The sequence below is a fragment of the Alligator sinensis genome, unplaced genomic scaffold, assembly GCF_000455745.1.
Source record: "Alligator sinensis unplaced genomic scaffold, ASM45574v1 scaffold520_1, whole genome shotgun sequence".
NCBI lineage: Eukaryota > Metazoa > Chordata > Crocodylia > Alligatoridae > Alligator > Alligator sinensis.
This window is the reverse complement of record NW_005842064.1, coordinates 279,080-293,621: the sequence shown is the minus strand read 5'-3', so window position 1 is coordinate 293,621 and position 14,542 is coordinate 279,080. Positions and strand designations below refer to the sequence as shown.

At 53.1% G+C, this 14,542-nt stretch overlaps 1 protein-coding gene across 3 annotated transcripts; it reads right to left on the bottom strand.

Annotated features, from left to right (window-relative positions):
- Positions 1-393: 393 nt before the first annotated feature.
- Positions 394-13,489, bottom strand: CDK5RAP3 (CDK5 regulatory subunit associated protein 3). 3 transcript variants are annotated; one of them, XM_006023267.2, is made up of 14 exons: positions 13,401-13,489; positions 11,041-11,086; positions 10,181-10,312; positions 9,352-9,452; positions 8,820-8,868; positions 8,026-8,204; positions 6,969-7,105; positions 5,787-5,931; positions 4,872-5,000; positions 4,337-4,418; positions 3,612-3,700; positions 1,924-2,129; positions 1,279-1,450; positions 394-690 (listed from the first exon to the last, which is right to left on the bottom strand). In XM_006023267.2, the coding sequence occupies exons 1-14, from the start codon at positions 13,404-13,406 to the stop codon at positions 625-627; spliced, it is 1,539 nt and encodes a 512-aa protein (XP_006023329.1). In that variant the 5' UTR covers positions 13,407-13,489; the 3' UTR covers positions 394-624. The 3 variants fall into 3 exon arrangements, with proteins under 3 accessions (XP_006023329.1, XP_006023330.1, XP_025059568.1); XM_006023268.3 differs by having other exon boundaries at positions 13,409-13,449; XM_025203783.1 differs by lacking the exon at positions 13,401-13,489 and adding an exon at positions 13,077-13,364.
- Between the last annotated feature and the right edge of the window lie 1,053 nt (positions 13,490-14,542).

Genomic DNA, 14,542 nt, shown 5'->3' with positions numbered 1-14,542 from the left:
TCCCCACCCCAGGCTAAAGGCCAGGTGGGTGCAGGAGGCCAGTGCTGGGAGCTGACCTGGTCAGTGGCAGGCAGGTAAGGGGTTGAAGAAGGGTGGAGAAGAGAGGGATCTGTTACACCACAGTCCCCTGGTGTCAGGCCTGTATCACGTTCTGACCCCTGCCTGAAGCCCTGTGCACTGAGCCAATTGCTACTGTGCAGGATGTGTTCCTAAGGGTCGGGGGAGCAATGTGCAGGACTCAGACAAGGAGGTGGACCTCCTTGCTCAGGTAGGGGCAGGACCAGAATCCAGTGATGCATATGGAGGGTAAGTCTATCCCAGCAGAGTGAGGGACCCCAAAGCCTGGTCAGACAAAGTAGTGTGCACCTCAAAATCAGGAGCCGGGACAGGGGCTGGAGCAGGCTCCCCTGCTTTATTAAAGCAACCCCTTCCCACCTGCACGGAGCCATAGGAAGGCCACAAGCTGTAAAGCCCAGTGCCTAGAAACACCTCCTCATTAAAACGTGAGCAACAAACTGGCAAGTCCCAGGTGGTGGAGCACTGGGAAAGTCTTATCTGTTCCAACTCCATGGGGTGACCCCTGTTCCAGCCCCAGGGTAGTAACGCTGGGTGGCAGAGGGGGCATCACAGGGACATGCCCATCAGATTCACAGGTCGCCCGCTGTACCGTTTGGAAATGTCTGCTTCGATCTGAAAGAAAAGAGTTACAGGGTTAAAGCCTGAAGGAGTTACTAAGAGAGAAGCAACATCCAGGGCATAGTCAGAGTGGGCATCAGGATCCCACACATGGCACAGGTGTTTAGGGAGAGTGGCGCTTAGGTTTCAGGGGCTTGACTTAGGCCCTGTGCTCTGAGAGACAGAGAGAACAGGTCCCATGCATCTGACAGCTGATGCCGAGGCTGCCTAATACTGGGACATTGCATCCCATGTGGGTGAGAGCTTATGCAGTACTTCTAAATTGCAACCTGCTGCCAAGAAATAAGTCCTACCCACTGGTTCCCAATCTCCACACCCAAAAGAGCTATGTAGTGGGTGGTAAGTGCCCAGGGATGCTCTCTGGAGCTCTGCTGTGGGACAGCTGTTGGGTGCAGCTAGACTCACTGTCAGCAACAAGTGCAACACACAGTGAGGTGCAGGTCTTGTGTCTCAGAACTGGTCTCAAGTCCCACTCCCCCGGGTCCTGTGAAGGGAGGCTACTGGGTGGGTGAGAGCTGGCTCAGAGTCCCAAGTCACAGGAAGAGCACGTGCCCTGCATAGAAGGCCCTTCCCACTTCTTACTAGTTTCTGCAGCTCCTTGGTTTTCTGTACAAGCAGGTCGAGCCTGGGCTCCAAGGCACCCTGCTCTGCCAGCGCCGCCTCCCTCTTCTGTACCATGAGTTCCTTCTTCAGCACTAGCAAGTCTGCCTGCTTCAGCTTCTGCCGCAGGAGGTCGCTCACGCGGTCCACGTACCTGCCCAGGCAGACCCAAATCCCATGAATAGAGATCACTCTGTTAACTCCACCCAAGAGCACCAGTCTTATTCCCATCCCTTACCATCTCAGTCCAGACACCCCTGCTCACACCAGTGTGCTGCCTCTGGGAAGGCAGCCCAACCTGACCAGTGGGGGAGGGGGTAGTGCAGTTCACTACTCATTATGAGGTTCACAGTTCAAATCTGGATGTCCCGTTCAGGGATAGCCAGGGAGGCTCCATTATGGGAAGGTTTCAAGGGCAGGTTAGACAAATACTTGGCAGGGATAGTCCTGCCTTTGGCAGACAGTAGGACTAGACCATCTCCTGAGGGCCCTTCCAGCCCTGTTTGCTACACTCCAATACTTTCCATCACCCAGGGGCCAGTGTGCCCCACCCCCCCAGCATGGGGATCTCTGCTACCCTCAAAGGAATGCCCAGAAGTCTCCCAGCAGGGGGCCTGGCCCACAGACCTTGGGGAGGCGAGGATCATGAATAGGTGCTGCATCCGTAGGTTGGTCAGCTGCCCAATCAGGTCCTGGATGACTGACAGACTGTCTGCCACCTTCTCCGTAGTCTGGCCCTGCAGGATAGGTGGAGCCAACTGGAACTGGCTCACAGATAGAACATCAGCCTCTTCACTCATCTCCACAATGCGTTGGGATAGAAAGGTCTCCAGCTGGGGAGGGAAGGAGAGACAGTGAGTGGGGAGCAAGCCGTAACAAGGGAATTCTACATCCTCCTGAGGCCACCAAATTCTGCAGGCAAAGGAGGGATTTAAAGAGCCAAGAATGCTCCTTCCCAAGTTTCTGCAGCCCTTGGTAGAAGGTTCTGTGTTTTCAGAACTAAAAAGTCAGTGGACACAGGCTCTGCAGCACCCCAGCACAAGCCTGTTCCCTACTCATAGGGTGCAGCCTAGAAACAGACTTTATGTTATCGGGCTAGAAGCCTGGTAAAGGAAACCTCATGAACATCATGGACCTAAAGAAGAGAAGACTGAGGCAGAGTTTGATAACAGTCTTCAAATACCTGAAGAGCAGTTACTGAGAGGATGGAGATGGGTTTTTTCTGAGGCCAGAGGGCACTGGTTTTCAACCAGGGTGCTGTGGAACCCTGGGGTGCCTTAAGACCATTTCAAAAGGGCTGTGGAGTGCCACACAATGTTGGCACTTTTTGGTGTGCAAACATGATTTACATGGTAAACCCAGAGATTTCAAATAAGAATCCATAATGGCAAACACATTCTTCCCAGCTGTGAGCTTTCTGAATTATTTGCAATAAAAGAATTGTTCTATTATTTTTCTGTAGTCAAAAAAAAAGTGAAAACAAAGAGCTGGCATTTTCCAAAGGCTGCTCTGAGTATATCCAAGAGTGCCTTGAGTCTAAAAGGTTTGAGAATCATTGCCATAGGGGACAGGGCTAGGAGCAATGGCCTCAAGCTTTAGCAGAGGAACTTTAAGTTGGACTTCAGGAGGAACTGTTTGACTACGAGGGTGGTCAAACACTGGAACAGGCTACTGTTGGAGAAGCTGGATGGAGAAGTTGTGGAATCTCCATCCCTGGAAATTTTCAGAAGCAGGCTAGACAGATAGTTGTCTGGGATGGTTTAGTCAGGACTGATCAGGGCTGATCCTGCCTTGAGCAGGGGGCTGGACAAGATGACAGTGTGAAATGACTGTGCTGGGCAGTTGTGGGGCAAGTCATCCCCACCTTGTGTTCAGGTGGAATGGAAGCTGGATAAGGAGAGGCCTGGGGCCCAAGCCCATCCCTGGGAGATGTGCACACTGGCAGCCCACCTGCATCTGTAAGAGACCATTCAGCTGCACTGGTATGGAACAGCTGAGACTCCTGAAAAAGCATCACAGCCCAGGCTACCTAGGTGTCAGCTCTGGGTGGGGGAGCATCTGGGCCAATGGGTTTAGATTGGTAGGAGAATGATTTATCTCCAGCTCTCTTATTAAAACCTTTCAGAGCTCCAGACACTCAACCAAGTGCCCTTGAAAGAGTGGAAGAAAAGGTGGAAGACATGGGGGCTAATGGTCAGAACAGGGGGACAGGTCTGGAAGCCAGGACTCCTGATTTCCCTCATGGAAGTACTGATCTTTAGGGTCCTCTCAGGCAAGGACTAGGGGAAGGCAAAAGATTAGCCCAGGGCAGGTACCTCCATGAGCTCATCGATAAACTGGCTCCGGGTCTCAGGGTTCTCCAGGAGGGTCAGAGCATCAGGGCCTCGGGCAACTCCCTCTGACACTGAACGGGAAAAGCACATGGGGAAAGAGGGGGTGAGTGACAGAGCAGTGGAGACTCTGCTGGACTGTATGAGGGCTGGCAGGGCACTCCATGGAACTGCATGCCCAGGATTTAGAGCCGCTTACCCAGAGCTTTGCAGTTGGTAAGCAAAGTGCCTGATACGCCCAGTGTTAAGCCTATCTGCCCCACGGGGAAGCCCCATGGGAAGTGCTCTCCATGTGAACACTCTCCCCCCTTAGATGACCCTAAGCATTCCAAGCCCAGGTTGATCGCTGTCTTAGCTACAAAGTTACAGCCCAGGGCACCCTCTAGTGGTCACACTCTCTCCATTCCCTGCTGTTTGGATCCACGTGTTCCAGAGATAAATTCAGCCCAAGTGCCTGAGTGGCCATCTTTCCATCCGTTGGGATCCCTTCCCTCCTAAATTTTGCACCAGCCAGAATCCTGATGGTCCAGTTCATTTGAGACCCTTGGTTCATATAGGCCAGCGGTTTTGGGAAAAACTCTCCTGCCAACCATGCTCCTCTGCCATTTCAGCTGCCAGGGGGAGCATCCACAGGGCCATGAGCAGCTCAGATTAGAGCTTGGGAGGAAGAAAGTCAGGCCTGCCATATCCTGCTGCTGTAAAGACCTTACCCTGGGTCCCAGTCTCCAGCACTGAGATCTGCACCGTCTCGCTGTCCCCACTGCCCCAGTCGATCCCATCGCCGACAGCTCCCTGCAGCAAGATAAAACCAGCCTCCTGTGAGAATAGGTGTGGAGCACCAGGAAGCGGATGGCCTGCCCCAAAGGATCCAGGGAAGCAGCACTCAGTGCTGGCTTGGCCTTGACAGAGGAGTTGCCAAGATGCCAACCAGAATGCCCACCTCCCACGGGGTGCGCTTCCTCAGTGGATCCACTGGCCCATCCAACACAGGGTTACCTTTAACTTATAGAGGGGAAACTGAGGCCCAGAGCAGGCAGTGACTTGCCCAAAGTGCCCCAGAAAGGCACTAGCAGAGCTTGGAACACGACAAGTCTACTCAGTCCCAATCCAGATCTCTAACCATGAGGTTTCCTGGCCTCCCCCAAGTGGCCCAGACATGACGAAGCAGGGCTACAGCCCATGCTGCTAGTTAACAGCCTAGCAGGGTTCCTGGGCAAGGGGAAGGCACACCCGGCCTCCACTCACCTGGGGGGCAGGCTCCAACGAGATGCCCCAGTCAATCTCTTCAACCTGGGCTCCATCTTCAGTGGAGATGCCATAATCAGCTGCATCCAGAACTGGCACCGACTCCACTGCAAAGTCTCCCCAGTCAATCTGCAAGAAGACCAAGACACCCCCTGAAGCTGTGAGCTGTCCCTGATACCAGGTACCTGGACAGCACTGCCTCCACCCCCTTTGATCTATTGATAAGACAGCTCCAGAATGAGCTGCTCTCTCTGTCCCATGACTCTAGCATGGGGGAACTTTCCTCTATCTGTTCTGGGCTTCAACTACTTCCTGTTGTCTCTGGAAGTGATTTGGGAATTCCAGAGAAGGATGTTCACTGACATCTTGGGGAACACAGAAAGGAAGAGGAATTCACATGCACACACACCTGAAGGATCTCTCAATGCTCATTCAAATCAAGGGATTCCTTCCTCCACCACAGACATGCAGCCACCTTAGGCCACAGACAGCACTCCACAGCATGGAGGGGAAAGCACATCCTGGTCCAGGACTCAGGCCAAAGCCTCTCTGAGGCCCATACTGGGCAGAGACGACTTGCTATTCTCCCGTCTCTGATACCCTCTCTACCTGGGCAAGAGCCAGGGCTGAGTCAGCCTTGATGGGAATTGAACCCAGGAGTCTCAGTGTTTCCAAGCTGATGATCCTTGGACCATCCCTTCCAGTCAGTGGGAACAATTAGAGTTTGGAACCTCAGCAGTCAGTGGGTGGAGTCTGAGGGGCTTCACTGTCTCTGCCTGTGGGTATGACATGCCCCCTTGCACTCTGCTCCTCTAACTAAAAGGGCTCATGTGGCACTGAGGCATGGGTACCCTCTGCTCAGCTACCTCCCTTAGCCCTGAGCGAATGATATTTGAGTCCACTCTGGGAACGTACCGCCTCCTCATCCTGCTGCTCCGACACCTCCTCCATGTGTGGGCGCTCCACAGTGGTGGGCTTGACCCCCTTCCTCCACTCATAGATGGTTGTGTCCCCACACTCCTGCACGTGTCTCAGCATGGGCACCACCTGCTCTGTGGAGCTGGAATGCACAAGACAGCATCAACACCAGGGTACAGAGGTTCGCACAACCTGCACCCCAATCTGTATCTCCCCACACACACACATACAGTTTGTTCTGGCTTATGCATCAGTGGCAACACAAGCGACACGCAAGTGCTGCCAGTGTGGGGGCACAACTCCACACTGCCACCACAGTGGGGGAACACAACTCTGTGTTGCCACTGCCACCCCCACTACTGCTGGGCTGCAGTCCTTCGCCCTGTCATTGGTGCAGAAACTGCGTCACCACCCCAACTCCCACCACTGTTGGGCCCTGGTTCCAGCCAGGCTGCAGCTCCATGCCCTGCTATCAGCACAGAAATCTGGAGGGGGGAGGGGGGCATGTGCCCCTCTATGCCCTGCCAATGAATGGCAAGTTCTTCAACTCTGCCCATACTGGGGAACTCCCCTGACACCAGAAAGACCCCAGACTGACCTGTAGACGCAGACAGAACTAATGAAACAGCCTTGCCCCAATCAGTGGTAAGTGAAGGTGGCTGCCGCAGAGGAAAGAAACACAGTTTCCTGGGACAAGCTTTGAAGTGATCTTTCTTGCTGCAACTTTACTTGAATTTAGACCGGCTAACTGCTCTCTCCCCCCTACTGGGGAAAACTCAGAGAGTATCTCTTAGGCTGAGGGTTTAGCAAACCAAGAAGCTTGTCTCTGCTGCAAAGGAGATGGTCCCAGCCTGGAATGGGGATACATAAAGATGCTCCCAAGCAGTGAGGAAACCTGCAAGGCTGCCAGAACAAAGCACTCCAGTGGCATGTTCCCAGGTAACCAAGCAACTAATGAAGGGTGAAACCAGAGCTTGGGGGCAGCAGGGACTAAAGTTTCAGAATTTATTGGCAAGGCTACAGCACTTACTACCCCTTCAAGTGCCTTGCCATGGGACTTCCTGTCACAAGCTCCAGGGGACTTGGCTCCTTTAATGCCCCTCCTGCCTCAGATGGAAGCGCAGGAAAAAGGGAAAAGGGATCAGTCTTCAGTTTCCCTCCATGCACATGGCTGGTTACCTCTCGCACGCAAACTGCACACAGGCCTGGTACAGCTCGATGGCTTCTGAGAGCACCTTGGCCCCAGCCCCAATCTCTGCCAGTTGTGATGGCAGGTCCTTCACCAAGGCCAGGAGCTCCCGGCGCACATTATTCCCCTGCAGAGCAAGAATGAGTATTAGAACAGATAGCAGGTGACACACAGCAGCGTCTCACTAGCCAAGCACAGCCCTCAATGGGAAGCAGCCAACACAGCCAGGTGGATGGGACAGACTCTTGTTCCCCTAGATCAGCTTCACAGCAGAGATCATGGGCTAGGAGAAGGACTCCTGTGAAAACACAGTGTGGTATAAGGGCAGAAGACTGCTGGACCCAGAGGGAATGCTGAAGTGGGACAGCCAGGGACAACCCCAGGTATATTAGAACTTGCAGGACCACGCAAGGACCACCACCTCAAAGCATCACACAATGGCACTGAGGCTGATGAAATGGATTAAACAGATCTGGAGGGATCAATCAGTGGCAACGTGTGCAGACCCACAGGCACAAATATGGCACCAGCTGGGGGCAAGCAGCCAATCCAGGGCTGGGAGACCCAACTTTCCAACATGGGTGTCTCTTACTGAGGTGCCCACATCACTGCCCCTCTCAGACTGGAAGAGGGGCAAAGGCAAGCCTGGGCCATGTTAAACAGAGAGGCTAGAGAGAGCAGCCACTGGCAGATGAGACCTTTTCATCAGCAGATCAGGGATGTAGTTCAGGGCACTAGTTATATTCCCCTAGGACTGAGTGTGCAATGCTGGGTGGTGTTCAGTGCCAGGGGGTGTTGCTTTCCAGGGAGGGCCTGGGGGAAGGGGAAGGGTCTCTCTTAGGAGAAGTGGAGGAGACTGGGGTTCTTTGGGAAAGGAGAGACCCAATGGAGTGCTCAGCCCCTGGGGCTGTTATGACTCCTGTCCAGGAGGATGCTAGGAGACACATCAGAGGGATGGGCAGCTCACTCAGCTCCCAGAAGGGTGTGGGGCAGATCTAGCCACAGCCTGGCCATGCCCCAGGCACAGGAAGGTGCTGAGGGACTCACAGTAATGCCGTACTGTTTGCAGGAGGTGTAGAAGCGTTCCCTCATCTCAGCAGCCCCCAGCTGGCACTCTTCCTCCTTGCGGCTATACTCCTGTTGCAGCTGCTGGCACTTGCTGATCTGCTTCTTCAGGGACGGGATCTCATAGCTGACGTTGCGCACAAGGAGGCTAGCGAGCTCTGCTGCACAGGGGCAGAAGTCACAAGAGGAGAAATCTGAGGCACTGACCAGGCCCATCCTCAAGGTCACATCAGTCAACAGGCCCACGATCAAAGAGGCCGACCTGCAGCCCTGCAAGCCAAGCCCAGGTCTACTCACTGTGATCTCTGTGTCCTCTCTACTGGGTCTGACCCTATTCCCCCATGTCTGTTAAGTCAAATTCATGCCAGTGCTGGATCAGTGAACAGGGAGCCTGAAGCTTCTATACTAGTAGCAGGCAGAGAGCTTACATCACTGTTGCCAGGCTCTTCCTCATGCTGCCTTGCCCACACCCCTTAGCTCCATACACAATAATAGTGAAGACAGCTGTTTTATTTACCCTTGGCAGCACCAGATGAGGGGTACATGTACATACAAGACACTAAGGGAGCTGAAGAGGAGAGATATGCTCTGCTAATAATTTGGGAACAGGCACATGCCATGTAAGGTGCTACCAGCTGGGAACTCAGCCAGCCTCATACCAGCAACAGCAGCTTGACCCAAGAGCTCTCCAGTCCAACAGCAGGGAGGCCCTTGGGGTAGGCAGGTTCCTGCACATTTCCAAGATGCCCGAGTGTCCCCATGCTACAGGGCCTTACCTAGGTAGGCATTTTCCTTCTCATACAGGGACACAACCTCCTGCCAGTCCTGGAAGGGAGAACAAGGGGTTGAGAACATACAAGATGCAGCCAGAAGAGCAAGAAACCTTATGCTGTGCAGTTTGAGAACCAAGGAATGAGCATAGGCTTAGCACACTGGTGCACCTGGGGACTGGAAGCTCAAGGATGCAGAAAGGTGCCCAGAGCTACAAGGTTAAGAGCACTGCCAGCTCTCTGCCATGCCCACATCTCTGCAGTGCGGTCCACAGTCACTCTGATGAAGCAGTGGTCTGTGTAACATGGACCCCGGGAGTGGAGAATAGCTCATTTGCACAGGTGCTGCTGGAAAGCAACAGCTTCTATTCACTCTTGGTTCAAGCTGTGTTTGAACCAGCAGCCTAGAGGTGAAAGGCTTCCTGGCCCCCACCCCCATCTGCTTTGAAAGGGAAACAGGGCATTAAATTCCAGGACCAGTCTGAGCATCCAGGGCTTTCTGGTCTCTGCCTCTGGTGTTGCCTTTGTTGTCTCTTACCTTCATGCGCTGGGAAGAGTAGCGGCCAAAGATATTTTTAGTGGAGGCTTCTGTCCCTTTAAGAATGTCCACAATCCTCAGGCAGTGGAAGTAGTGAATATCTGCAATTGGAGAGAGTGCCAATGTCACTACCAGGGCTGCGGGTGGTGCATTATCAGCTGCTCAGGACCAAGGCAGGGGCCACCCTGGGCCTCTTGTGCCACTGGACATGTGTTGGTGGGTTTCTTTGACCCCTTTAATAAGGAAGGCTTTTAATAACTAATGATCTTAGGGTTAGACAACTCTAGTGCAGGGGTGTCAAACTCAACTGAACTCCTGCCCAGCCATATCTGGACTGCATGGAGCCTCGTGGGCCATATTTAGACCTGACCACAGCAAAGGGATAAGCAGTGGCAGCATGTTGGAAGGGAGGTTAATACAGTGATTGTTCACCCACCAGCTGCTGACACAGGTTCCTGTGGGGCTCTGTACCTGACAGTTTAGTGGTAGGTCCACCCCAGCTTGACCCCATTCCTCCAGGAGCCTTGCAGGCCATATTTTTGATAGACCTGCTCTAGTGATTTAAATCTACTGCAAAAGCTTAATGGATGGAAAACATTGTTAGGTCTGGCAGGGAACACACAAGCACCCTGCTTTTTGGATGGCAAATTCACCAGCAACGCTCATGCTACAGCAATCATGGTAGCCAACTGCCTAGTGGAGCCATGACTAAGTGATGCCCAGAGGCTGAGGTGAGCTCCAGGCACCTAATATAGGCAAAGAAGCCCTATATTTATACAGTCAGGCACCCACGGCACTCTCCCCTTTTCCTTCCAAGAGTCCCACTCACAGGATCCCGAGAGAAGCTGCTTTATCTCCTCGCTCTCGGGCATGTCTTGGATGGCCGTGTTGATCTTCTCGCGGATGTGCAGCATGTGCGTCTGCCATTTTAGATTGCAGTGTCTCCTGTCTACCAGCCAGTCTGCAGCAGGAGGAAGTCAGAGGAAGGCCACCACTGAGACCTGGGGTGGGGCTAGATGTTTTTCCAGTCTTGGATTGGGAGACTGCCAGCGGGACAGGGATTCCTTCATCTAACCTCACACTAGACAGCTACATACCAGAAGGGCAGCAAGCAGATGCTATTCCAACCAGCTAAGATCTGTCTGGTGCTCTCACTGCAATTGAATGACTATCAGATGGCTGATTCTGAGTACCTCCCTTGTTGGCCATCTCACAAGAAGGAGATGGGGACTGGGCAGGCCAAGGAGCAGGAATTGTCTCCCCCTAGCAAGGAGAAATCATGTTTGTGGAGGAGAGACTCCCTCTGCTGCTGCCCATCCTGGGCCCTTCCTTGGAGTGTCAAACTAGCCCTATACACAAACCCCAACAACACTGATCTACACCAAGGCAGCACCACTGAGGGCAACTCAGCCCCATTTCTGTCTGGATTAACCATGACAGAGGAAATGAGGACACACAGTCCCAGTATGCAAAGAGCATAAACTTCAAGGTGGAAGGACCCTCATGCATGTGTTAATGGCATGGGCTCTGGGTCTGAGTGTAGAGAGAGATGGCTAGCCATGCTGATCTGAAGTCAGGCAGAAGGCAGCTCATGGTAGCATCTCAGAAACTAGGAAACACTCAGAGTGCAAGTGAATGTGCCAGAATTCCTCCCTCCCACCCTCTCCAGTGTGAAAGAGAGATCAATACCTAGGAGCTTGCTAGTCTGGATGTCAATTGGCAGATTCTGATAGTCCTGTGGAAGAGACACGCATCGTAAGAAACATGTTGAGTCTGTTGCAGGTATAAAGCCCTGATAAATAAAACCAGTTAACCCATCACCCTCTCCAGCCTGCCCCACACAGACATTCTACCAACTCCCAGCAGTTCCTGTTCCAAGCTCAAGTGTCTGATTTCGGCACTTTCCCTGCTACCTCAGCTCCTACTGAATGAGGCAGTCCCCACAAGGGGGTTCCAGTTCCTAATGGAGGGCAAAGGTCTATTCTGTTGTGTGCTGATCTGATGACAAGGCTCCGATTTCCTGGACAATTTGAGGATGATTGGGGACAAAAAAACCCACCACATAAAGAAACTGAAGCCCAAAGCAGAGGATTGGCTTGCAAAGAAAGACAGCAAATAAGTGGCAACAGCTAGGAACAGAACCTCACTCTCTCTTCTCTAGACTTTAATGATTAGATCCAGCTATCTCTATCCTGAATATGGGGTGGGGACTGGCTGGCAGCAGAGGCAGCAACAGAGAATGGGAAAGTTGATACAGAATCAAATTAATTCCTGCATTTCCTTTTGTCAAATGCAGATTGATTTAAGCACTGTGTACCCAGTGGTCTGTAGGTTATCATGGAAGAAGGGTGAGCATAATCTGTCTATATTTTGACTGCACTAATTAACCAAGTTTGGATTCATATTTGTCTGGATGTAAAAAGTCAGCAGCAGGAAAACCAAAGAGATTTCCACCTGTCCTACAAAGACGGTGACCAAGAATGAGGTGCACAGGAAACTGACCTGAACAAGGAAACCCACTGCTACAGAAGCTCAGAAAGTTCTAAACAAAAAAAAGCTCTGGAGACAACAAGTGAAACCCACAGCCTAGGTTCAGCTATCACAAATGCAGCACCAGCCTTAACCTATTAACAGAATTCAGCATTTAAGTTTCACTTCTTCAAAAGGGCAACACAGAAAGAGAACAGGCACTTATTATTTACTGTCTCATGCTACGAGAACTAAGGGTCATAAAATAAAACTAGTAGGTAAAGAGTTTAAAACTAACAAAAGAAAGTTATTCTTCATTCAGCATGTAATTCCAGTGTGGAACTCATTGCTACCAGATGCCGTGGTGACTGATAATTTAGCCAGATTCAAAAAGGGATCGAACAAATTATTGGAGGACAGGTGCATCAGTAGCTATTGAGCACAAGAGTTAGGGGCACAGCCTCTGAATCACAGCATGTTAGACCCTAAATGCTGGAGACTGCAAGTGAGAGCGCAACAGTGGGAAAAACTCTGATCATACTCTGCTCTCTCCCCCTTGCAGTGGCCACTCTCTGCCACTGTACGACACAGGCAGGGGCAGATCCATTCAGGGGGTGCACAGGTGCACTTGCACCTTCGAGTCTGGCAGTGGCTGCAGCATTTCAAGTGCAGCAGTGCTGAGGGAGTCAGTTGATGTCATGGCTCATTCTGACCTACTGGATCACTTCTAAACTCTTAATTCCGGACGTGTTAATAACTTTCTCTCTTTTCTAACGGTCTTGATGTTTCAGCAATCAAGCTAATCGTTCATCTGCAATTCCTCTGTCTGTTAGCTGCTCCTGGTAACAATGCTCCCATTTCACAGCCCCATAGACTGTTTTCAAGTTATCCCAAATGAAGCTATTTTTATTTTCGCCTCAATCTTAAACTAAAGAAGACAGCCTGAGGCCCCTAGCACAGCAGTAAGACTTCAGGGCTTAGGCAGCGTGGGTGCTAAGGCACATGGCTGGCAGCTCAAAAGTCGCAAGTTTGAGGCCGTGACAGAAGTGCTCAAGGTGCAGCCCTGTCAGATTCCAAAGAATTCTGCTAAATACCCTGCCACGAGGACACAGGAAAGCTTCAAGTTTATTTTGAACCTGGGAAAAAATGTGTTATGTGACAGGACCTCTGCACTATCTGCACCCCACTTTTCAAAGTTTCAGCTCTGCCCATGGGGGAATGCGGGCCAATGTCCACTAAGTAATATTATAAGCCACCTTTAACGTAGGAGGTTACTAACGGCACAGCAACCAGGTACTGGGAACAGCTCAGAAAGAAAACACGGGCGGGAGCGAGGGGCGAAGGTGGATAACGACCGCTCCCGTGGGCCCCATGGGCGCTGGACACTGAGCAAGGCGGAGCAGGGCCTGACCCAGCGCGGCAGGACTCCTGCGACCGGCTCCAGAGGCGCTTGGGAAACCAGAGCAGCTCCCTCCCGCTTGCCCCGCGCGGGGAGGGGGGCCAGGGGAGGAGGCGGCCTGAACACGGCCCAGGAGGAGAGGCCCCCCACCCCGGGCAGGCGGGGAAGGCGCCGGGCCCACCTGCATACCCTCCGCAGAGCACCCGCACTTCCGCCTCCCACGCAGTGCTTCCGTTCTACCCCGGAAACACCACCTCACCTCACCCCACCCTTCCTCTGCCGCGCCGGCCAATCGTCGCACAGATCAGCGGCAGAGCGCCGCCAATCAGAACGCATTAACGAACAAGGGTTGCGGGGAAAGAACGAGGCGGGGAAAGGGACACGTCAGTCCCTCACCCAATCGCACGCACTAGAAGGGCAACGTGAGGCGGCTCCGATTGGCTGGGCCGGAGGGAGGGCTCCGACCAATGCGAATGCGGCGTAGGAGGGGGGGAGAGGAGAGGAGCGCGGTGCCAGTTTGTGGCCGACAGGTGGCGATAGAGAGCGGAGTGTCCGGCCCCCATTAATTCTTTACGCATGCGCAATTTGGGCCAGCAGCATGGTCTTCCTGGAATAGGGCAAGGAGGGATCTGGGTTGGGAGCTGCAGTGATGCTGTGCTGCCCCCACCGTGCCTGCTAGGCACTGGCCCTTCTTGCCTGGCACCGCTCTCTGGGTAGGGCCAGGGCACTGAAGCCAAGCACCGGCACTGTCACAGGGCAGACCGAAGGCCCCCACTGCCTGCTGCTCCTCTCCCTTCTTCCCTCCACAGGACAAGGCACCAGCAGCAGCCCCAGCCACCTGCTAACCGCTACTTCCCCATCATACTGCCCCACACCCTGCAGCTCCCTCTGCTGTGGCCTGGACCCCTGCCCGCATTCACTGCCTCTGCTGATTTCCAGGGTCAGGGCCTGGGAAGGCATCTAGTCTAAGTGCATCGTTAGCTGGGAGTGGTGCAAAGTGTGTCCTTGCAACTGGGTTTCTGATGGGAAACGGGGCTTAGAGCGGTGACGCGTCTGGCTGAAAAAATGAGCCTTCTGGAAGCCCAGATACTTCCTTCCGGCTAGGAAAAGGAAGCCAAAAGTGTGGCTTCCACTGTGCCCTGTGGGAGCCTTAATCGGTCACCTCCCGGCCCCACGTCCTCAGCAACCCTCTCTTCTGGGTGCCCTAAAGCGCATCTCCTATGATGCATTGCAGCTAAGACCCCCCCCCCTTGGGTTTCTCATCAAGAGAAGTGTAGTCCAGCTCAAGAGCCAGGCCAACAGAGGAGAATGGGGGCATGGCAT

What these genes read in the sequence shown, in the direction of transcription:
- CDK5RAP3 (XM_006023267.2), bottom strand. An exon ending in GAAGGAAAATGCCTACCTAG is followed by an intron (nt 8,205 to 8,819) that starts GTAAGGCCCTGT and finishes GCCCCTGTGCAG; the next exon opens with CAGAGCTCGCTAGCCTCCTT. An exon ending in CCAAGGAGCTGCAGAAACTA is followed by an intron (nt 691 to 1,278) that starts GTAAGAAGTGGG and finishes CTTTTCTTTCAG; the next exon opens with ATCGAAGCAGACATTTCCAA.